At 35.9% G+C, this 26,232-nt stretch overlaps 1 protein-coding gene across 8 annotated transcripts in view; it reads right to left on the reverse strand.

The window, feature by feature from the left end:
• Nucleotides 1-26,232, reverse strand: part of KLHL13 (kelch like family member 13) — a 218,866-nt gene that overhangs the window by 20,773 nt on the left and 171,861 nt on the right. For all 8 annotated transcript variants that reach the window (XM_003814280.4, XM_063601660.1, XM_003814284.3 and 5 more), the window contains 2 exons: nt 1,697-1,829; nt 981-1,177 (listed from right to left, as the gene is read on the reverse strand). In XM_003814280.4, coding sequence (XP_003814328.2) covers nt 981-1,177; nt 1,697-1,829 — 330 coding nt within the window. The remainder of the gene's footprint in view (nt 1-980; nt 1,178-1,696; nt 1,830-26,232) is intronic.

A 26,232-nucleotide genomic window follows, 5' to 3' on the forward strand; every position in this document is an offset into this window, starting at 1 on the left:
AAACAAGCTCCAAGACCTCTGGAAGTCTTGGCAATATTTCTGTCCAATGTAGCCATTTATCTCCCCAGAAGTAAAATTTAAAGGTCTCAACTAAAATAAAAAACTCTCTTCAGGAACTGGGTGACTACCATTAAGTACTTCATCGATTGGTAGTTGTATGTGTCCTATCTTATCTATTAAAAAATGGCTAAACACTATTCAGTAGGTGATATGTTTCTATGGAATCAAGACTTACATTCTTACAGGTTTGCCCATAGGTATCAGTTCTTCTTAAGATCTAGCTCCCATATTAAAAGAAGAAATTTTAAAGAGTTCTAGAAGCTCAGATTACTTTTCCATTCAATTACATTTAAGAAGCCTGTTTGTATAGTCATTAAGGTGAATAAAACCAGATTATGGTATATACCATTATCAAACAGTTAAAGTATATATCTTCATCAAACATTATTAGTATCTCATGTCATTTGATTACACAGAGGCTTTTTTTTTCTTCCTGAGATTGAGTCTCACTCTTGTTGCCCAGGCTGGAGTGCAATGGCGCAATCTCAGTTCACCACAACCTCCACCTCCCAGGTTCAAGCGATTCTCCTGCCTCAGCCTCCCAAGCAGCTGGAATTACAGGCATGCACCACCATGCCCAGCTAATTTTTGTATTTTTAGTAGAGACGGGCTTTCTCCATGTTGGTCAGGCTGGTCTTGAACTCCCAACCTTAGGCGATCTGCCCGCCTCGGCCTCCCAAAGTGCTGGGATTACAGGCGTGAGCCACGATGCCCGGCCAACACAGAGGCTTTTATTAAATGATTCTATTTCATAAAAATGCACCTGTTTCAATCTCACCTTGCTTACAGACCACATACTACAAGACACATCTGTCTAATGGCAAGTTTCACATTCCTGCACTGCAGATTTCATGAGTCCTAATCTAAACAGGCTACATCAGAGTCTACCACAGGAAAAATCAGATTTCAAAATATCTTACCCCAGATATGAGAAATACTTTACAGAAGTCCAAAACTGGCAGAATCTGTAGGAAACTGGCAGCTTCCAGCGTGTCTTGAAGGTTGTCCATATTAAGAGAAAGCTTTGCAGTATAAATGAAATCAATAATTTTCCTTAGACCGACTTTGCTCACACCATGAAGTTTAATGCACATTAAATCTTGTTCTTTCATTCCACCTTAAATAAAAAGACATTCAATTAAATGAAGGTGGACAATTATGGTCAAACTCACTTCTGCTGCTAATTAGATGCAATAAAATCAAAGGAAAGTCTTATTTTATATAAGCAGTCATATAGAGTTAGTCTGCTGCACATTTTACCGTTAAAAGAAAGTACTTAAAAAAGATAATCTCTATACTAATGGAGGTCATATATGATGCAAGTGCTTCCAAAATGTTCTCACTTCCTATCTTTTGACATAGAGTAGAGATTGTATTAGGAGGACACAGAGTCTCTGATGGCCCACTAGATATGAGCTTGAAAAAGAAAAGCTGTGAGATAAAGATGGACAATATGAAAAAAGTGCATCAATTTTCCATGTTAAAACAGCACCACCGAAAACCATACATACTGTTGTGTACTTCTTTTGAAGCTGTTTCCAAAAGAACTAAATTTCATGTTAGAAATAAAAAAGGTTTAAACACGGATTTTTCATATTGTTTTAATGTGGTTTCAGAGTTTTAAAAGGCAAACTACCTGTGAACATAGCCTTGAAGTAATCACTAGCAGATGCCATCATGACTCTATGCACAGGGAAAGCATCATCTGTGTCACCTGGCATCAGGGTCACATCACAAAGCAATCCTTCAAGTCGAAGCTGGTCAAAGCCCTACAACAAGAACATGAGTTGAGTCACTAATCAAGGTAAAATGAGGTTACAAATCTTCGTGTGCTAAAATTGTTTGAATATTAATGTGGTGCAACATATGTGGAACACAAAGCCAACAGAATATTCGGGAGAAGAAAAAATAACTGCACAACTTTCCTGATATGTGACAATGCATGTTTTCTTTCACTGTAGGAATAACACAAAATTAAGACTAATTTAGGTTAAAAACGATTAAGGAAAAAGTATATACTTTTGCTTATTTACACAATTATCAGCTTTTACCTTATTTTAAAAAATAATTACAATGTGCACTTCTACTTTCCCATCTGCAGAATGAGAGTATTAGACTGTCCAACATTCCTTTTCGCGATAATTTAATAGTCCTTTTATAGTGCTTGACTGAAGCATCTTGGTTTTGTTTTGTTTTGGGGGAGGTTGAGAAAGAAAAGTAGAGAGCAACTGTATTAAGTACACGATAGTTCTTTCTACTAATTGTATTATTTCATCTCTTTGAGAAGCCTATACTCAGTACATTGCTGCTGTCTGGCCAAATATCTTTCAAGTTTCAAGTTTGAGACTTAACTATCTTTGTTTGAAAAAAACAAAAAAAAGCCCAGGAAACCCCAACATGAGACTTAATTGTCTCCAAATGCCTAAAGGTTTAGTCGAGAATTAACAGGCTAGCAGCCACAATTCAGAGGAGTGACAGAGCTCTGGTGAGAAGAATCCTTGTTGATTAGCTTTTTCACTACACCCTGATGGTCTCAACTAACGACAAATAGACAGTTGTTCTATTGATATAAGTTGGAAGAATGACAATCACTTTTAAGATTATAACAGGATGAATCTACAACATACACATATTTCAAAACATCATGTTTTTCGTTTTTTATCTTTTATTTTTAATTTTTGTGGGTACAGAGATGTATGCTTTAGGGGATGGATACCCCATTTACCATGATGTGATTAAAATATCATGTTTTACATGACAAATTATATATAATGTTTATTTGTCGATTAAGAATAATGAATTTAAAAAGATTGTAACAGGCTAGTAAAGTACACCAAAAGGGAACAATATGCAATTTAACAATGATACAAAAAATGAACATTTTGGCAAGATTGAGTCTGTAGTTTCAAAGATAGAAATGTTTCATTATAAAAAATCAGGAAGACAGATACACAAAAAACACAAATTGCTTTCTAATAATATAATACAATAAGAACCAATAGCATTGATTACTCTGTCCCCTTCATATTTTAATGACTTCAAATAAAACTATGTTTTGTTTCACAGATTTAAAGAGCAAAAGGTATAACATATTAAGAAAGCAGTTTAAAAAATATTGATCCTACACATATGTGTAGTATAAACCCTAGTTAAGCTTCTCATTTTAATTTTAAAGCTTTTTAAAGACAATGCTTGAATTACAGAACTGGAACTTCAAAGAGATGATCTGATCCAGTCACTCTCCCTCTAGGGAAAGAGATGAATATTTTTATTCCAAAACTATTTATACATTATACATACAGTTTAAAACAAGATTATATATCATATTTTTCTTTTTCCAACAATGATTGACATGTTTATGTTAAAAAATATCAAATCTTTCACAAATGCCCCTTTTTCTTTGTAAACCCAAACATTATATATCCTATGCCACTATTTTTATTTTCCATTGCTAATTCGTCTGCTGTCTCTGTTATTTAGAAAAGTAGAAATAAAATAATAATAGCTCATGTTATAAAAAGAGATGCCAATTTTAAGGGAATATTCTCATGCTGAAGGCATGAGAAGAGTCACTTCAGCTCTTTGTTTTGTTTTTTTGAGACAGAGTCTCGCTCCGTTGCCCAGGCTGGAGTGCAGTGGCGCGATCTCGGCATTGATATATGGGGTCTAAATTGCAATAAATTTGTGGGAATCACCTTTCAAATGTAGAGTACTGGGAAGTAGTGAATGAGGACACTAGGGTGTGGGAGAGGATAGTCAAGCATCAGCTGAAACAGTTGAGAGACTAGCATCTTTGAATTCCCCAGTGTTTGGCATACTGTTGGTACTTAATATATGTTCCATTAACGCATGAACAAACAAACAAAATTTTACTCAGAAGCTACCACTGGTAACTTTAAAGCCATGTAGTCACATTGGGTAGGATGTAAACTTTGCAACAAGTTAACTGGAAACCAGGAACTTATTTGTGAAACCTCTCCCAATAATAAAATGAGTTGTGCTTAAAGTGTTCGTTTGTGGTAGTTTGTGGTAGTAGTAAAGGTTAAGGTAAGAGAAAAGGTAGTGAACCAGGAGTTGGGGAGAAAACGTTGACTCCCAAACTTGTGTTTGTTTTATCCCTCATATAAATTTCAGGTTTAAAAAATTAAATATGTGCTTGTATGTTTTTTGAAGTCAAAATACAGGATATAAGTTAAAAACTTAAAGGCTACCTCTTTCACTTACTAGAAGTAACCACTGTTAACAGTTTAGTAAGCATACTTCAAGACCTCATTCTCTATATATCATAATCTACATTATGTTTGTGTTAAAATATATAAAGGTCTCTTTAAAGTGGGTTACTATACATACTGTTGTGCATTTTAAAATTCACTTGAGCAGATAACACAGATAGTCTTCTATCTCAGTGCACAGGATTTATTTCATTCTTTTAGTGCATGCACACTAATCTACAGTAGGGGCATGTCATAAGTTATTTATCCATTCCCACTTAGTTGAACACTCAGGTTTTCCCTCAAATTCTGCAGTTATAAGCAATGCTGCAATTAACTTCCTTGTACATACATTTAGTTGTCTAAGTATATCTGTGGGAGATATTCTCAGGATTGAAGTTGTTGGTTCGAAGGATATTTATTTTTAAAGTTTTGAATAGCTAATGGCAAGTTAAAGGATTTGATTTTTCTTGGGAGAAATAACATACCTTGGGCATTGGCATAAAAAAGAGATGTCAAGATACTAATGAGATGAGTCTAGCTACTGTATGCCCCCTTTATGTTTATTTATCAAATAGTTTTTTATTCTTCTTCTCTAAAGCATACGTAGACAATATCTTTATAAAGCAATTCTGGATTATTTATTCAAAAGCAGTGATTGTATCTGATCCATTATTTTCTTCCACTAAAGAACAAAAACAAACAAACAAAAAAAACCTTCTTGGCTTATTTGCTAGCCTCCTGCCTTTAAAATATTCCTGCAAATATTTTACAATTGGAATTGAATAATGTCAGTATGTTCCATTCCTACTACATATTACTTTATTTTCCCTCTGAAAAGAGGAGTAGCTTGTGCATCATGTATCGTCAGCTGTGTAATTTCTTCTTTTGTCCATATTCCATTCAAACTGCTTGTGGAGGTATGTAATCAATGCTCAAGATCTGGACAGCTTTGCTCAGCTAAGACACCGGGAGCTTTTATTCTTTTCACAGATTTTATCATTTTGTGTCCCTTTACACTATCGTTTTTAAAAAATCCTTTAACCTTTCTCAGTATAATCTGGTGTCCCAAAAGAAAAGAAGTTAAGGCACCTAGAGCATTTTTAACAAATTCGGAGTGTCTTTTATTCCACGCTTAATGTATCTACCTTTGGCAAGTTATCTGCTTTTGTAAGGTTTTACATTTATTTTCACAACATACAGTGTCCCTTTCTAAACATTTCATAACCTTTATTTTTATATGCATAAATGAACGACCCCACTATCCAATTCCATATTAGTGAATTTTATTCTACGTTATGTCTATCTTTATCCAAATGATATCTGTCAATTCAGATTGTTTTCAAACAAATTCTAAACATCCTGTTTGTATATTATTTTCCGGATATCCCAGTTCTGTCTAAAGAGAAGCTCCTTCTGACTATACACATTGTTGTGTACAAGAAGGCAATCATTTCTCTAAACACCTTTTATTCTCTAATCTTCTAGTGAAGTATGCATACATTAAAAGAAAAAGAGAGAGGTTCATTATCTTCCAAAATTCTCATCTGCCTTCTATATATCTACTTTTTGCTTTCACTCATAAATCTTTTCCCCTATTTAAGAAGCCTTTCAAAGATTCCTGCACACTTCGAAATAAGTCCTTTTACTGTAAAATCATTTTCTTTCACCAAACTTGTACTCACTCTTCTTGAAAGATTTACATGAACATTTTTGTCTGTTTCCATATGCTAGTATACCATATACCTATGCAGCTCTGCTTTAGGCAAATTGTTCAGTTTCTAATTAGTTTTTCAGAATGTCCTTAAAACTGCTTCTGTTGATTTAAACTCATCATCTTTCCAGTCTCTCTATCTCAACACTTATCTTAGTTCTCTACTTTTCTGTCTCTGTGCCTTGGGTTTGATTTAAGAGGGGTTTGTCTGTCCTCAATTTCTTTAATATTTCCCTTTCTTCTTCTATAAATCTCCCCATATCTTCCTTTATTTTCTTCTCCATATCCTGGAAAAATAGCGTCATTTAATGCTATTTTGATGCTGGAAAACAGCATTAAAAACATGTTTTTTCTCTTCACTGTATTAAACTTATCCAATGTATCAAAACTTCAACCTCTATTAAATAGAGAGAGGTACATATCTAATACCAGGAAACAAAGAAAGTCTGAAACATCTAATGAGTTTGATAAATTTTAAAATGATCATATTAAAACAGAATAGAATATGACTTGATATTACAGGATTATAACATGGAAACCAGACAAGCTATGAATAATTTGTATAAAAATTACTTGGATGTCAATAGCTTTCAAGTGAAATATAATGCTATTGTGAAAAAAAGCTACATTGATACTGTCAGGTATTTAAAAGGAATTTGATAAATCATTCAACTAAATTCTACATTAGAACAAACTTACTAGCATATTATATCTAGTTTTGATCATTGTCATTTTAAGTAGAGAAAAAACGAAACACATCCTGAAAAGAGTAGTTAAAATTATAATGGAAAATATGTTCTATGAACAAAGATTAAGGAACTAAAGAAAGTTAAGAAATGGCTTTACTCCAATGTTATGTAAATGTAATGTATTAGATAAAAACAATACCAGCCATGTTTTTATGAGGCTGCTCTTCATTTTATTCAAAGGACAGAAAAAGGAACAGATGCACTTAAGTTAAAAGAAATATATAGGCTGGACATAAATGTTTATATTAATTTTAAACTCTGTGCTCATTATTATATAACACTGCTTAGACTTTAAAAACGTAAAGACTTTCCATCACTGCAATATAGCACAACTTCTGGTTTGCAGAGACTTCTTTGATCTGATCCCAACCTTATTTTTTATTAGTTCCCTATATACTCTGACCCGTCTTATCAGGTTGTTCTCCAAACTATCACATTGGTGATAAAATTTTTTTTTCACCTGGAATATCCTTCCTCCTTCAAAGACTAGCTTAAATTGGACCTCCTTTGTTGTTGTTGTTTTGTAGAGAAGGGGTTTCATCATGTTACCCAGGCTGGCCTCAAGGATGCCCCCCAACCACCACCTGTCTCAGCCTCCCAAAATGCTGGGATTACAGGTGTGAGTCACCACACCTGCCCAAATTCCACCTCCTTTGTAAAGCTATCTCTCACACAATCATCTCTAAAATAATTAGGCATTTTTAGTCTGGATTTCACCATTACTTATTCAATTATATCCTATAAATTTATGTTTCCAGTAAGAGAGATTCGATTTACATTACGTCCTGAAACTCTTTAAAATCAAACAAAAATATATGGAAAAAAAGTTTAAAAACATTGAAGGAAAGGGATCTGTGAAAGATAAGAAACAAATTGGGTGAGCCCTATGACTGTCTAAATTTACTGCCTATGGATTTCAGACAGAGGTGCAGGGAGTGGGAACCCAGGCAAAACCTAGTATTCTCCTAGAGCTGAGAGTCTGGGGACATCAAGGCAGATAGGACAGAATATAAGAAGAGAGATCAGCACACAGAGAGGATTCCAGAGCTCGAAAAACAGTCACCCTCAAGGATTCCAGCGAGTAATGATAAGCATCTTTGTCTGCAGAAAGAACCGCCAAAAAAGAGCACAAGGAATACTCTCCAAGGTTCACAAAGGGCTGGAAGTCGTTTCTAGTCAAACCATGAGTGGAAACCTTACAAGGCTGGGGTTTTAGGCATCTGCCACCCCCACTGTCACCATCGTCAAAAGGATTCTGCCTCAGTACTGGGGGAAAGTTTGCTCTAGAATAAATGCTGGCCTGGTGCAATTTCACAAAGCTTAAAAGTAAATGAAAACCACATGTTAATGAGAGCAGATGAATTAAGAAAGAAAATCAGAATGCAAACTTTCACCAAGCTGATGGTGAGTCCCCACCTCACCCCACCCCCTATCTTATATTTCCCAGTCTACCCCGACCTGGACTTAGGGCATCACGTAAGCTGGAAACAGTCACCTGTCAACAGACAGAAAAAGCTCCAGGAGAAGCCCCCTACTTATTTTCTTTTCTTTTTTTTTTTTTTTTTTTTTTTTGAGATGGAGTCTCGCTCTGTCGCCCAGGCTGGAGTGCAGTGGTGCAATCTCGGCTCACTGCAACCTCCGCCTCCCGGGTTCGCGCCCTTCTCCTGCCTCAGCCTCCCGAGTAGCTGGGACTACAGGCGCATGCCGCCACGCCCGGCTAATTTGTAGTTTTAGTAAAGACGGGGTTTCACCATGTTAGCCAGGATGGTCTCGATCTCCTGACCGTGATCCGCCCGCCTCTGCCTCCCAAAGTGCTGGGATTACAGGCCTGAGCTACCGCGCCCGGCCACTTCTTTCTTAAAGAGAAGAAGATTCTCAAAGCTCAGAGAGCTTGGAGAGGACGCCCCGCCCCGCCCCACCCCGCCCCTCCCGGCCTGGCCTGGATCCCAAGGCAATTTCAAGGCATTGGTAGCAAGAGTGACAATGGTGACAGTGGGGGTGGCAGATGCCTAAAACCCTGAAAAAGAGGAACCTTTCTCCTTGGTCAGAGAAGCAGTGATTGTCTTTCTGTGGTGAATATTCAATTCAGTTCCTCTCTCTTTGTCTTTGGGCCAAGATGTGGGTGCAGCCATGATAACTGTGTGGCAGAGCAGGGAAAATAAGGTCCCAGCTTTCAGGCCAAGGGGCCAAAATAGAGCCCTAGCAACTGGAAAGAATTCGGAAGATGGTCCAGGTGGAGGAGAATGAAGAAGAGACCTCACAAAGTTCCATACCATGGAATACTGCTCAACAGTAAAAAGGAACAAACTATTGACATACACAACAAAATGAATGAATCTTAAAATATTATACTAGGTAAAAGAAACCAGCCCCAAAAGCTTACAGATCATATAATGTCATTTATGTAACATTTCCAAAAAGACAAAAAATAAAGCGACAGAAAACAGATCAGTAGCTTCCAGGGTTTAGGGATGGTGGTGGGTGTAACTACCAAGGGGTAACAGGAGGGAGTATGCTGAGGTCATGGAATGGTTCTGTGTCATAATTCTGGAGATTAAATGAAACAATATATATGTTGAAACTCATAAAAGTATGTACTAATAAAAAATTGACTTTTACTGTATGTTAATTTACAAAAATAAAAGTAAAAGGATGGTAAAAGATATACAAAGCAAACACTAATTAAAATAAACCTAGCTTGACTACAATACCAAACAAAATAGATCTCAGAGCATAGTACCAAAAATTAATCAGGTAACTTCATAATAAAGGTCAGTTTACCAAGAGAACATAAATTCCTTAGATGTTTGTGTGTTTAATAGCAGAGTTTCAAAATACATGAAGCAAACTGAGAGAACTACAAATAGAAATAAACAAATTTACAATTATAATTGGAGATTTCAATACCATTCTTAAAGGTGACAAAAACCAGTAAATATACAGAAATTAGCAAGGATACTGAAACAACACTATCAACCAACTTGACCTAATTGGCATTTACAGAATACTTCACCGAAGAACAGTAGGATGCAAATTATTTTCAGGTATATGTGAAACATTTACAAGATAGATCATATTCTGGGCCATAAAACTAGTCTTAAAAAATTTAAAAGGATTCAAGTCATACAAATTATTAATATGTTCTCTGGCCCCAGCTTAATTATATTAGAAATCAAAAATAGAAAAATCTCTGGAAAATCCCTAAATGTTTTGAAACTAAAACATACTTCTAAATAACCCATAAAGAAATCAAAAGAAAAACTCGTAAGCATTTTGAACTAAATGAAAATATAACATCAAAAATTGTGGAGTGCAGATGAAGCTCTACTTAGGGGAAATTTATATCAGTCAATGACTATACTAAAAAAGAAGAAACACCTCCTATGAAAGATCTGTTTCCTTCTTAAAAAACTAGAAATAGAAGAGCAAATTTATCCCAAATTAGGCAGGAGAATTGCAATAATAAAGATCATAGTGGAAATCAATGAAATAGAAAACAGAAAAACGAAAAAGCAATAAGACAAAAAGCTGTTCCTCTGAGAAGATCCATAAATCTGACAAAACTCTAACAAGACGGATTAGGTGAGAAAAAGACAGAATATACAAATTACCAATGCCAGGATGAATAGAAGTGGCATAAACTAGAGATTCTACAGGTATTAAAAGGATAATAAGGAAATATGAACAACTTCATGCCAATAAATTTGACAACTCAGTTTAAATGGACAAATTCTGTGAAAGACACAAGCTACTAAAGTTTTAGAAGAAACAGATAAGCTAAATAGCTACATGTCTACTATAAAATCAATTTTTAATTTAAAATTGTTTCCCCAAGGAAAACTCTAAGATGAAATGGTTTCACTGATGAAATCTATCAAACATTTAAGGAAGAAAGAACACCAATACCCCACAAAGAAATCCAGAATATTAGGAGGAGAGCATATATCCCAAGTTATTCTACATGGCCAGCATTATTCTAATACTAAAACCAGACAAGACAATCACAGAAAGCCAAGATCAAAATCCATCGGGCACAAAGATGTAAAAATTTTCAACAAAATTTTAACAAGCCAAATTTACTGATATATAAGAATAATAAATACATCATGACCAAGTGAAGAGTTTATACCTCCAATGCAAGGTTGCTTTCACAATCAAAAGTTAATCAATATAAATCACCATACTAACAGACTGAAAAAGAAAAATGCTAAGATCATTTCTTAATGACTACAGAAAAAAAAGGCATTTGTCAAAATCCAACATCCATTCCTGTTTTTTAAAAAAGTAAACTCGCCAGATGTGGTGGCTCATGCCTGTAATCCCAGCACTTTGGGAGGTTGAGGCAGGAGGATTGCTTGAGCCCAGCTGTTTGAGACTAGCCTGGGCAATATAGTAAGACATCGTCTCTACAAAAAAAAAAAAAAACAAATTAAATTAGTCGAGTGTGGTGGCACACACCTATAGTCCCAGCTACTCTGGAGCCTGAGGTAGGAGGATTGCTTGTGCCTGGGTGGAGGTTGCAGTGAGCCAAAATCATGCAACTGCACTCCAGTCTGGGTGACAGAATGAGACCTTGTCTCAAAAAAAAAATTAGAAAATTAAAATAAATTTTTAGCAAGCTAAGAATACGAGAGAACTTCCTCAAACCTACAGATAACATCATACTTAATGGTGAAAGACTGATTGCTTTCACCATTTTTCTAGAGGTTTTATCCAGTGCAATAAGGTAAGGAAAAAAAGGCATCAGACTGGAAAGAAAAAAGAAAAGAAAAAAAAAGAAAAGAGGAAAGAAAAAGAAAGGAAGACAGGGGAAAGAAAAGAAAGGAAGGGAGGGCAAGAAAGGATGAAAAGGAAGAAGGAAGGAAGGAAAGAAGGAAGGAAGGAAGGAAGGAAGGAAGGAAGGAAGGAAGGAAGGAAGGAAGGAAGGAAGGAAGGCAGGCAGGCAGGAAGGCAGGCAGGCAGGCAGGCAGGCAGGCAGGCAGGAAGGCAGGCAGGCAGGCAGGCAGGCAGGCAGGCAGGCAGGCTTATTTATAGGCAAAATGATTGCCTATATAGGAAAACCTATAGAATCTACCAAAAAAGCTGCTAGAACTGATAAGTCAGTTTACCAAGGTTGCACAATGCCAGATCAATAATTAATAACAAACTGTATTACTATATACTAGCAACAATCAGAAATTCAAATTATGTATTCCAGCATACTTGACTTTCAAGTTGGTATGTGATAGCCCTCTCTATCACTTCGACACTAGCAAATAACCAAAAATACTCAATTGAGAGAGCAGGACAAGAACACACTGAAGTGGCCTAAAAAGGGAAAGCAGCAGACAGTCTTCCAACTTCTATCCTAAAGATGCACAGTCAATTCGAAGAATAAGAATAATTTATTGTACCCCAACCTGAGTGCCCCAAGAGCTATGCCCAAGAAAAACTATAGACTCATTTCCCTATATTCCAGCTGCCATTCAGGAAATGAAAAGAAATTAAAAGTATCATTTTCATAAAAACCACAAGAATCTAGACTATTTGAACTCTTATTTTATAAAATGTAAATTATCTTAATCATTATGCCTGTTTCTTATGTTAACAACGTACTAACATTATATTTTTAAAGTTGTTTATTTTATGATCATAATGTTGAGAAAAAGGATATACTTCATCAACATGACATTATCAGCAACCCAAGCATTTACCTCAGGATAAACATTCAGAGAAATTAACCCAGGGAAAGGCAACACATGTTAATCTGTATAGGCTCTTACAATAACCCATTTCTTTAACATTCTATTAGCTAGAGGATAAGACTATAAAATGATATCCTACATTGACTTTAGAACTAAAAATGAAGAGAGAAAGTAAATAGCTATAAATGAGGAAAACACAAAAAGAGCAGTCCAATAGGCACCAATCTTAAAATGAGAAAATGTCAACTAGAGGCCCACATAGCCAGAGTAACGAGGCATTTTCCACCTTTATAGGTTTGAGTATCGCCAGTAATCAGGAAATGATTTGTTTCCATATACCTAAGTATTCTGTAATTAATATACACTGCCACCAGCTGAAGCATGATACCCTCGTTATGGCCTCCAGGTCTTAAGGATGAAAGGGATGTTTTCAACTGGCAGTTAACATTTTTCTCCCTGATTTTTTTTTTTCTTTTCAGTAGGTGAACGGAAGAAAGGCAAGCCAGCAAGAAGACATTCTGTGTAATTCTGCTGTTTCTATCAAGAATAAAATATTTATTATATCATTCATTCCAAACTATCTTTTAGCCTTTGCTAATACATGTTTTTACATTTATAGTTAATGAACACAATATTTATAGACATTGTATTTTAAAAGGTAAGACAATTTAGAGCAAGACTAGTAGAAATAAAAATACAAAACTACACCATCATCAAATCTGTCTCAGTATTTATCACTTACTGGCTATGTGAACTTGGGCAAGCCTCCTAATCTCCCTGAGCTTCAGCGTCCTTATCTATAAAATGGAGATAACAATTCTTGCCTTTTGTACCTCATAGCATTTTTTTCAAGTATCAATGAGGAAAGTATATATGAAAGTGATTTATAAGCTGCCATCCAAATTAATTTATTTCACAAACAACATCAATAATAGCATTAAAAAGACACTGAGTACTTTCTATATCCCAGGGCTAAGCTCTTTATATGTATTATTTCTTATTAAAATTTAATTTTTAATTATAATTGACACATAATAATTGTACATATTTATGGGGTACAATGTGATGTTTCAATGCATGTATACATAGTATAATGATCAAATCAGGGTAATTATTATATCCATCATCTGAAATATTTATCATTTCTTTGTGGCTTTGTGGCAATAACATTCAAAATCTTCTCTTGTAGCTTTCTTGAAATATATATTACATTGTTATTTACTATAGTCACCCTACTGTGTAACAGAAAACCAAAATTTATTCTTCCTAACTGTAACTTTGTACTCATTGACCAATCTTTCCCAGTCCTCTCCTCTCCCCTACCCTCCCCAGTCTCTGGTAACCACTATTTTACCCTACTTCTATGAGATTAACGTTTTTAGATTCCAAATATGAATGAGAACATGCAGTATTTCTCTTTCATTGCCTGATTTATTTCACTTAACATAATGTCTTCCAGGTTCATCCATACCGCCACAAATTACAGGATTTCATTCTACTTTATTCCTTAATGGTATTCCATTGTATCTATCTATCTGTATCACATTTATATATAGATGTAGATATAAAATTTTTTTCTTTATCCATTCATTTGTAGACAAGCATTTAGTTTAATTCCACGTCTTAGCTATTGTGAACGCTACTGCAATAAACATGAATGTGCCAATGTCTCTCCAACATGCTGATTTCCTTTGGATATATACCCAGTAATGGGATTGCTGGATCATATGGTAGTTCCATTATTAGTTTTTTGGGAACTTCCATACTATTTTTTTATCATTGCTGTACTAATTTACATTTTCACCAACAGTATTTAAGAGTTCCCTTTTCTCCACATCATCACCAGAATTTGTTATATTTTGTCTTTTTTATAATAACCATTCTAACTGGGATGAGATGATTTTGCATTGTGGTTCTGATTTGCATTTCTCTGATAATTAGTGTTGTTGTGTAATTTTCCATATATCTGTTGGCCATTTGTATGTCTTATTTTGAGAAATGAAATGTCTATTCAGGTCTTTTGCTCATTTTTAATTGGATAATTTATGTTTTTTTTTTTTTTGCTGTTGAGTTCCTTATACATTTTGGATATTAACTTCTTATCAGATGCATAGTTTGCAAGTACTTTCTCCCATTCTGGAGGTTGTCTCTTCATTTGGAAATGCAAAAGAGCCTGAAGAGCCAAAGCAATCATGAACAAAAATTTAAAAATTGATGTCATTACACTGTCTGGTTTCAAAATGTCCTACAAAGCTATAGTAAACAAAACAGCCTGGTTCTGGCATAAAAACAGACCCACAGGCCAATGGGACAGAACAGAGAACCCAGAAATAAATCCATGTATTTACAGCCAAGTGATTTTTTTAATAAAGGTGCCAAGAACACACATGAGGAAAGGACAGTCTATTCAATAAATGGTGCCAAGAAAACTGGATATCCACATATGGAAGAATGAAACTAGTCTCTCACCACACACAAAAACCAACTATAAATAGGTTAAATACTTAAAAGTAAAATCCAAAACTTTGAAACTACTAGAAGAAAATACGGGATAAATGTTCATGAAATTAGGCTGGGCAAGGATTTTTTTAATAGGTCCTCCAAAGCAGAAGCAACAAAAGCAAATAGACAAATGGGAGTACATCAAACTAAAAAGCTTCTTTATAGCAAAGTAGCATCTCTTTTAATGATAACTAGTATGCTAATAATACAAAAGGTGGACATTTATTAAGCAGCATCATGTACTGATCATAGGCATACAGAAACAACAACTTAGATCCTAGACCTTGAGGAGCTCACTGATAGGTGATATTTATAACAGATAAAATGTATGAATAGAAGAAGCTACTAACTCTGCTTGGGTCAAGAAAAGTTTAACAGAAGAGGTACCATCCATTTAAGATGGATCATATACACCATGGAATACTATACGGCCATAAAAAACAATGAAATCATGTCCTCTGCAGCAACATGGATACTGCTGGGGGCCATTATCCCAAGCAAATTAAGGCAGAAACAGAAACTAAAATATCTATATGTTCTCACTTATAAGTAGGAGCTAAACATTGGGTACACATGGACACAAAAATGGAAATAATAAACACTGGGATTCTAAAAGGAGGAAGGGAGAAATGGGAGAAGGGCTGAAAAACTACCTATTGGGTACTATGTTCACTACTTGGGCAATGGAATCATTAGAAGCCCAAACCTCAGCATCACACAGTATACCCATGTAACAAATTTGCACACGTCACCCTGAATCTAAACTAAAAATAAATAATTTTTAAAAAGAAAGAAAGGTCATTATAAATAAATTGAGGTTTATCAGACAGGAAAAGTGAAGTAAGGGCATTCCAGGGAGAGGTAATGTGTACAAATGCACTGGCATATGAACACACAATATATGTTTAGGGAATAGTGAAAAATCCAAACCCTTCTAGGCATTTTCCTTGACCGTCTCTCCTACTAACTTTGCCAAGATAATACAGAAGTAAAGATTATATGGCTGAATGGATAAAGAATTGGAGATTGGCAAAGCAATTAGCAGAACAAGAAGGGACCATAAAGCTGAAGGTGCTTGGAGAAAATGCTTGTAAATCATGTATCAGATAAGGGATCTGTATCTAGAATACATATATATGTAAAATATATATATACACATATATGTAATATAATATATATGTGTGTATGAACCCTTACTACTGAGTAATAAAAAGATAAACAACCCAACTGAAAAATGGGTAAAGGATTTCTTTTTCTGTTTGTTTTGGTTTGTTTTCTTCTTTCCTGGTGACTTGGCACAGAACAAGAATAAGATTTTTTTTCTTCCAGAATCACATACAAATGGCCATAAGCATAAAAAAAAGATATTCAACATGATTAGCAATCAGAGAAATGCAAATCAAAACTACTTCACATCTACAGGGATGGCTATAATAATTTTAAAAAGACAGTTAATAAATGCTGGTAAGAATGTGGAGAAATTAAAACCCTCATGCACTGCCAGTGTGAATATAAAATGGTGCAGATACTTTGGAAAACACTGGCAGTTCTTCAAAAAATTAGACAGAATTACCATAGGATCCAGTAATTCCACTCTAAGGTATATACCAAAAAGAAATGAAAACATGTCCTCACAGACATTTACACATGAATATTCATAGCTTTTATTCATAAAAGCCAAAATGTATGAAAAAAATGCTTATCAATGAATGGATACATAAACAAAATACCTACACAATGGAATATTATTTGAACACAGAAAGGAAGGAAGCATGTTATATGCCACAATATAGACGAACGGTGAAAACATTATGGTAAGTAATAGAAACTAGTCACAAAAGACCACATATTGTATGATTCCATTTATATGAAATGCTCAGAATAGACAGATCTACAGAAACAGAGAAAAGATAAATGGTTGCTGTATTAATCCATTCTCACACTGCTATAAAGAAATACCTGGAACTGGTCATTTACAAAGAAAAGAAGTTTAATTGGCTCATCATTCCACAGGCTATACAGGAAGCATGGCTGTGGAAGCCTCAGAAAACGTACAACCATGGCGGAAGGTGAAACAGGCGTATCTGACATGGTGAGAACAGGAGGAAGAGAGTGAAGGGGGAGGTGCTACACACTTTCAAACAACTAGATCTCTTGAGAACTCACTCACTATCACGAGAACAGCAAAAGGGAAATCCACCCTCATGATCCAATTGCCTCCCACCAAGCCCCTCCTCCAACACTGGAGATTACAATTTGACACGAGATTTAGGTAGGGACACAGAGCCAAACCAATCAGTTGCCATATTGAGAAAAGAGTTGGGGGCAACTGGGGAGTGACTGCTAACAAATATGGGCTTCTTTTTGAGGTGATTATAATGTTCTACAATTGATTGTGGTGACAGTTGCACAATCCTGTGAATATACTAAAAGCCATTGATTTGCACAATAAATGGGTGAATTATATGGTATGTGAATCATATCTCAATAAAGCTATTATTTTAAAAACTGAAGGTGCTAGGAAAGTTATCATTCAGTGAATTACCATATGATAGGACAGTAAGAGAAAGATGCTGACAACCTGGAATAATAGGGAGAAGTGAAAGAATAGAAGGTTTCCATGAGAAATAACCACAGATGTAGTAGTAGCCAAGGAGTGAGGGAAATGAAATAATCCTTGATTTTACCAATCACTACTTAAGCTAACCTTAGTTAATCTTTCTTACTTGAGTAAAAGTCATTTGCCCTGCCAACTCAGTCATGGATTATCCTGGAACTTGTTCAAGATTCTAGGAATCCAAGCCTGTTAGGTATCAAATGACTTTCTAGGAATTTTCTTTGACAGCCTAGTTTGCTGAAGCCATTTAATGGAGATGAGTAACCTGCTAGACCTGCTCAAGCCAACCGCCTGCTCAAGCCAACCAGATGGATACCTTATTCGGTATACCCATAACTTCTTTTTTTATTATATAATCACATTAATACATAATCATTTAATTCATTAACTATTTTCTGTTTTCTTCAATAGTCATGGCAGAAAATAAGTGGCCTCATCCATCTGCCCAATCTTATCCAGTGGGAGACACCATGACTCCTACCCTCACTGTTCTGCTCTGTCTAGGTGAGACTTAAAGAGAAAGAGGAAAGACCCTAGTCTGAGAGGAACCACATCCCATAGCCAGAGCCTGGTCCATTAATGACCCAGGGGCTCAGGAGTTCCCTGTGGTATACCCATAACTTCTGATCAGCTCTATTCCCTGTGAGACCTTCTCCATTTACCTCAAGTGGAAGGAAAATAAATGAATATTTATTATGCACCTTATTTCCATAAATTGTGACACTTAATCCTCAAATCTCTTACCCAGATTACAAATAAAAAAAGCTGGGCCAGAGAGTATAAATGACATTCCCAAAGTCACATAGCTAGCTAATAAGGGGCACGATTAGAATTCTAGTTTTGGCTGAAACCCATGTCCTTCTCACTACAATTTGGTAGTGGGTAATCCTGCAGAGTGAGGCTTATTACAACAGTTTCTCCCCATGGATCAGTTCCCCTGACAGCTACTTTCAATGCCTTTTGAAGCCGGAGTATGTGTTATTGCTAATTTTAAAACAATGATAACATTTACACATTAAACACTTCTCTAGCTTGTTCTCTTGACAACAACACACCTAAGATTGATACAAAAATGTTCCCTGTTAGTGCTTGGCCTTAAAAATCTCAATTTGTGAAAACATAATTTTTAATAGACTTTTAAATAGAGCATAGAAGGGTTTTAATAGCAACATAGAGTAGTATCTCTATGCTACCACAGGAAATATTGTAACAACATAAAAAATCAGTTGAAGAAAAATTATCTTCAAGTAACACAAAATTTCCGGTTACTTTCACATCACTGTTCTTTCTCAGCCTGGACCAATGAGCTAAGGCATGGCAGAGCTAAGGGCTCTGAGACCCAGTTACACTTGTTTTGTCAGCTGTTATATATTTTTTTATTACAGAGGTTATGCAGAAAAATATTTCCATTGTAAATAAAAATTAAACATTGTAGGATTTTACAGAGCAAAAGATGACATTATTCCTCAGCTTCCCTAGTGTTTCCATACCATTTGCTATGCATTCACATTCATGTGTATACATATTGTATAATTTTTCTACTGATAAAAAGGATTATACAATACATATTGCCTTGTTACATTTTTAATAGCTTTATTGAGATACAATTTGAATACCATACAATTTACCCATTTAAAGTGCACAAATCAATGGTTTTAGTATATTCACAGATATATGCAATGATATCCAGAGTCAACTTTAGAATATTTTTATCACTGCAAAAAGAAATCCTGTACCTTTAGCTTTCACTCTCATATCCCCCCAATTTCCCTAGCTGTAAGCAACCAATAGTCTACTTTACGTCTCTATAGATTTCTTTATTCTGGACATTTCATACAAATGGAATCACATAAAACATGAAATCACATAAAACACAGACTTTGGTGACTAGCCTCTTTCAATTAGCATAATGTTTTCAAAGTTCATCCATACGATAGCATGTATTAGTACTTCATCTTTTAAAATAGCTGGATCATATTACATTGCATGGATGTATCACATTTTCCCTGTTACTTTTTTTTAGTATCTTATATTCTTTCCATTCAATATGTACAGATATTACTCTTTTTGGTGGCTGCACAGCATTGCATAGTTTTGGTGCAACATATTTCATGCAACGATTCACCTACTGATAGATATTTAAGTTATCTCTAATGTTTATCCATTGTAACAATAATTTATAACCTCCATAAAATATATAGGGAGAAAAGAAAAGGCCATGACTCGGTGGAAGAAGGTCCCACCTCTAGAACAATGGTCTTAAAACTATGTTCCTTGATCTGCAGCATCATCTAGAAACTTGTTAGAAATGCAAATTCCTGGGCCTTATCCCCCAGAGTTTTTTATTAAAAAATTCTGGTTTGGGACCTAGCGTTCAGTGTTTTAACAAGCCCTCCTGATGATTCTGACATGCACTAAAATTTGAGAACCATTGCTTTAAATATCTCTCACTGCACTACAGTGGCAATCATTGTTTGGTTTCTAGTAAATTTTAAAAATTAGCAGGACCACAATAATTGGCTTTAACTCATGACTACTATGGGCATTACATTAGGTAGGAGTATAGTAGTGAGGTATTTCTTATTTTTCTTTAGCGAGAGCACTTTAGTATACCAAAAACACTTCTTCCTCACATACTTTTCCTATCTGTTTGACCCCTTATTCTCTCTTCCCATAACTTGAAAAATCAACAAGTAAACCATTTACACAGCTTTTTTTTGAGCACCTTAAAAATCTATCCTCAGATGTATAACAAACAAAAATAGCCGAAGACTCGTTTTCATATATTAGAGGATTAGAGGGATTTTTTTTTTTTTATATACTTAAAGTTCTGGGATACATGTGCAGAACATGCAGGTTTGTCACATAGGTATACACGTGCCATGGTGGCTTGCTGCACCCATCAACCCATCATCTACATTAGGTATTTCTCCTAATGCTGTGCCTCCCCTAGCCCCCCACCCCCTGAAAGGCCCTGGTGTGTGACGTTCTCCTCCCTGTGTCCATGTGTTCTCATTGTTCACCTCCCACTTATGAGTGAGAACATCTGGTGTTTGGTTTTCTTTTCTTGTGTTACTTTGCTGGCAATGATGGTTTCCAACTTCATGCATGTCCCTGCAAAGGACATGAACTCATCCTTTTAATGGCTACATAGTATTCCATGGTGTGTATGTGCCACATTTTGTTTATCCAGTCTATCATTGATGGGCATTTGGGTTGGTTACAAGTCTTTGCTATTGTGAACAGTGCTGCAATAAACATACGTGTGCATGTGTCTTAACAGTAGAATGATTTATAAATCCTTTGGGTATATGCCCAGTAATGGGATTGTGGGTCAAATGGTATTTCTGGTTCTAGATCCTTGATGAATCACCACACTGTCTTCCACAGTGGTTGAACTAATTTATACACCCACCAACAGAGTAAACGTGTTCCTATTTCTCCACATCCTCTCCAGCATTTGTTGTTTCCTGGCTTTTTAATGATCACCATTCTAACTGGCATGAGATGGTATCTCCTTGTGGTTTTGATTTGCATTTCTCTAATGACCAGTAATCATGAGCTTTTTTTTCATATATTTGTTGGACACATAAATGTGTTCTTTTGAGAAGTGTCTGTTCATATCCTTCACACACTTTTTGATGGGGTGGTTTGTTTTTTTCTTGTAAATTTGTTTAAGTTCTTTGTAGATTCTGGATATTAGCCCTTTGTATGATGGACAGATTGCAAAAATTTTCTCCCATTCTGTAGGATTCCTGTACACTCTGATGATAGTTTCTTTTGGTGTGCAGAAGCTCTTTAGTTTAATTAGATCCCATTTGTCAGTTTTGGCTTTTGTTGCCATTGCTTTTGGTGTGTTAGTCATCAACTCTTTGCCGATGCCTGTGTCCTGAATCGTATTGCCTAGTTTTTCTTCCAGGGTTTTTATGGTTTTAGGTCTTACGTTTAAGTCTTTAATCCATCTTGAGTTAATTTTTGTATAAGGTGTAAGGAAGGGGTCCAGTTTCAGCTTTCTGCATATGGCTAGCCAGTTTTCCCAACACCATTTATTAAATAAGGAATCCTTTCCCCATTGCTTGTTTTTGTCAGGTTGGGCAAAGATCAGATGGTTGTAGATGTGTGGCATTACTTCTGAGGCCTCTGTTCTGTTCCATTTGTCTATATATCTGTTTTGGTACCAGTACCATGCTGTTTTGGTTACTGTAGCCTTGTAGTATAGTTTGAAGTCAGGTAGTGGGATGCCTCCAGCTTTGTTCTTTTTGCTTAGGATTGTCTTGGCTACACAGGCTCTTTTTTGGTTCCATATGAAATTTAAAGTAGCTTTTTTCTAATTCTGGGAAGAAAGTCAATGGTAGCTTGATGGGGATAGCACTGAATCTATAAATTACGTTGGGCAGTATGTCCATTTTCACGATACTGATTCTTCCTATCCATGAGCACAGAATGTTTTTCCATTTGTTTGTGTCCTCTCTTATTTCCTTGAGCAGTGGTTTGTAGTTCTCCTTGAAGAGGTCCTTCACATCGCTTGTAAGTTGGATTCCTAGGTATTTTATTCTCTTTGTAGCAATTGTGAATGGGAGTTCACTCATGATTTGGATCTCTGTTTGTCTATTATTGGTGTATAGGAATGCTTGTGATTTTTGCACATTGATTTTGTATCCTGAGACTTTGCTGAAGTTGCTTATCAGCTTAAGGAGATTTTGGGCTGAGATGATGGGATTTTCTAAACATACAATCATGTCATCTGCAAACAGAGACAATTTAACTTCCTCTCTTCCTATTTGAATAAACTTTATTTCTTTCTCTTGCCTGATTGCCCTGGCCAGAACTTCCAATACTATGATGAATAGGAGTGGTGAGAGATGGCATCCTTGTCTTGTGCCAGTTTTCAAAGAGAATGCTTCCAGCTTTTGCCCATTCAGTATGATATTGGCTGTGGGTTTGTCATAAATAACACTTATTATTTTGAGATACTTTACATCAATACCTAGTTTATTGAGAGTTTTTAGGATGAAGGTGTGTTGAATTTTGTCAAAGGCCTTTTCTGCATCTATTGAGAAAATCATGTGGTTTTTGTCATTTGTTCTGTTTATGTGATGGATTACATTTTATCGAGGATTTTTGCATCTATGTTGATCAGCGATATTGGCCTGAAATTTTCTTTTTTTGTTGTCTCTGCCAGGTTTTGGTATCAGGATGATGCTGGCCTCATAAAAAGAGTTAGGGAATATTCCATCTTTTTCTATTGTTTGGAATAGTTTCAGAAAGAATGGTATCAGCTCTTCTTTGTACCTCTGGTAGAATTTGGCTGTGAATCCGTCTGGTCCTGGGCCTTTTTTGGTTGGTAGGCTATTAATTACTGCCTCAATTTCAGAACTTGTTATTGGTCTATTCAGGGATTTGACTTCTTCCTAGTTTAGTCTTGGGAGGGTGTATGTGTCTAGGAATTTACCCATTTCTTCTAGATTTTCTAGTTTATTTGCATAGAGGTGTTTGTAGTATTCTCTGATGGTAGTTTCTTTCTGTGGGATCAGTGGTGACATCCCCTTTATCATTTCTTATTGTGTCTATTTGATTCTTCTCTATTTTTTCTTCATTAATCTGGCTAGCGGTCTATCTATTTTGTTGATCTTTTCAAAAAACCAGCTCCTGGATTCACTGAGATATTGAAGTGTTCCTCGTGTCTCTATCTCCTTCAGTTCTACTCTGATCTTAGTTATTTCTTGTCGTCTGCTAGCTTTTGAATTTGTTTGCTCTTGCTTCTCTAGTTCTTTTAATTGTGATGTTAGGGTGTCTATTTTAGCTTTCCTGCTTTCTCCTATCGGGATTTAGTGCTATAAATTTCTCTCTAAACACTGCTTTAGCTGTGTCCCAGAGATTCTGGTATGTTTATCTTTGTTCTCATTGGTTTCAAAGAACTTATTTATTTCTGCCTTAATTTCGTTATATACCCAGTAGTCATTCAGGAGCAGGTTGTTCAGTTTCCCTATATTTGTATGGTTTTGAGTGAGTTTCTTAATCCTGAGTTCTAATTTGATTGCACTGTGGTTTCAGAGACTGCTATGATTTCTGTTCTTTTACATTTACTGAGGAGTGTTTTACTTCCAATTATGTGGTCAGTTTTACAATAAGTGTAATGTGGTGCTGAGAAGAATGTATATTCTGTTCATTTGGGATGGAGAGTTCTATAGATGTCTATTAGGTCTGCTTGGTCTAGAGCTGAGTTCAAGTCCTGAATATCCTTGTTAATTTTCTGTCTCATTAATCTGTCTAATATTGTCAGTGGGGTGACAAAATCTCCCACTCTTATTGTGTGGGAGTCTAAGTCTCTTTGTAGATCTCTACGAACTTGCTTAATGAATGTGGGTGCTCCTGTAGTGGGTGCATATATATTTAGGATAGTTACCTCTTCTTGTTGCATTGATCCCTTTACCATTATGAAATGCCCTTCTTTGTCTTTTTTTATCTTTGTTGGTTTAAAGTCTGTTTTATCAGAAACTAGGATTGCAACCCCTGCTTGTTTTTTGTTTTCCATTTGCTTGGTAAATATTCTTCCATCCCTTTATTTTGAGCCTATGTGTGTCTTCGCATGTGAGATGGGTCTCCTGAATACAGCACACCGATGGGCCTTGACTATCCAATTTGCCAGTCTGTGTCTTTTAATTGGGGCATTTAGCATATTTACATTTAAGGTTAATATTGTTATGTGTGAATCTGATCCTGTCATTATGATGCTAGCTAGTTATTTTGCCCCTTTATTGATGCAGTTTCTTCATAGTGTCAATGATCTTTACAATTTGGTATGTTTTTGCAGTGGTTGGTACCAGTTTTTTCTTTCCATATTTAGTGCTTCCTTCAGGAGCTCTTATAAGGCAGGCCTGGTAGTGACAAAATCTCTCAGCATTTTCTTGTCTGTAAAGGATTTTATTTATCCTTTGTTTATGAAGCTTAGTTTGGCTGGATATGAAATTCTGGGTTGAAAATTCTTTTGCTTAAGAATGTTGAATATTGGTCCCCACTCTCTTCTGCCTTGTAGGGTTTCTGCAGAGAGATCTGATGTTAGTCTGATGGGCTTCCCTTTGTAGGTAACCCGACCTTTCTCTCCAGCTTCCCTTAACATTTTTTCCTTCATTTCAACCTTGCTGAATCTGACGATTATGTGTTTTGGGGTTGCTCTTCTTGACGAGTATCTTTGTGGCATTCTCTGTATTTCCTGAATTTGAATGTTGGCCTCTCTTGCTAGGTTGGGGAAGTTCTCCTGGAGAATACCCTGAAGAGTATTTTCCAACTTTGTTCCATTCTCCCCATCACTTTCAGGTACACCAATCTAACTTAGGTTTGGTCTTTTCATATAGTCCCATATTTCTTGAAGGCTTTGTTCGTTTCTTTTCATTCTTTTTTCTTTGATCTTGTCTTCTTGCTTTATTTCATTAAGTTGATCTTCAATCTCTGATATCCTTTCTTCTGCTTGATTGATTTGGCTATTGATACTTTTGTATGCTTCATGAAGTCCTCATGCTGTGTTTTTCAGCTCCATCAGGTCATTTATGTTCTTCTCTAAACTGGTTATTCTAGTTAGCAATTCCTATAATTTTTTTCAAGGTTCTTAGCTTCCTTGCATTGGGTTAGAACATGCTCCTTTAGCTCGGAGGAGTTTGCTGTTACCTACCTTCTGAAGCCTACTTCTGTCAGTTTGTCAAACTCATTCTCTGTCCAGTTTTGTTCCTTTGCTGGCGAGGAGTTGTGATCCTTTGGAGGAGAAGAGGTGTTCTGGTGTTTGGAATTTTCAGCCTTTTTGTATTAGTTTTTCCTCATCTTTGTGGATTTATCTACCTTTGGTCTTTAATGTTGGTGACCTTCAGATGCGGTTTCTGTGTGGATGCCATTTTTGTTGTTCTTGATGCTATTCCTTTCTTGTTTGTTAGTTTTCCTTCTAACAGGCCCCTCTGCTGCAGATCTGCTAGAGGTGCTAGAGGTCCACTCCAGACCCTGTTTGCCCGGGTATCACCAGTGGGGGCTCAGTTGGAAATGCAGAAATCACCCACCTTCTGCGTTGATCTTGCCGGGAGCTGCAGACCAGAGCTGTTCTATTCGGCCATCTTCCCTTTTCCCTACACAGCTTTAAGATGCCAGGAGATGGAAAGATTTTCGTTCCTGACTCACATATCTATTGATGATACCCACAGGACAATGAACCTTAGATAGACCCCAGCTCCAATTAGAAACGGAAATACTGGGGAAATGGGATTTTACTGAATTCAAAGATTGAAACTAGCAGGAAATTTAGAGGTATGCTAGTCAAGAGTCACATTTTGGAGATAAGGAAAATGAAATCCGGTGAAATTACATTTAAACACAGAGGAGGCACAGCAAGTATAAACCTTGTCCCTCATTATATTATATTCTATATACAGCTTTACTATAATGGTTCTTGATCAGGGATATGCATGAAATCCATCTGGGGAGATTTCTTTTAAATATGCATTTAGAAAGGCAAATTTTCCTTATCTTATTAAGGGTAGTAAGAGGACCGATATAATTTAACTATCTTTAGAAGACATTAATGGACATCCAGTACCATATTGCTCTCTAATTCAGCAATGCCCACAGAAGTCAGAAAATGTCCACAAAGGTCAGAAGTACTTAGGCTTCTAATCCCCGTGCTAAATAGCTCCAGATTGCTGTGTTTCATGTT

The sequence above is a fragment of the Pan paniscus genome, chromosome X (genome assembly GCF_029289425.2).
Source record: "Pan paniscus chromosome X, NHGRI_mPanPan1-v2.0_pri, whole genome shotgun sequence".
In the NCBI taxonomy this organism is placed as follows: domain Eukaryota; kingdom Metazoa; phylum Chordata; class Mammalia; order Primates; family Hominidae; genus Pan; species Pan paniscus.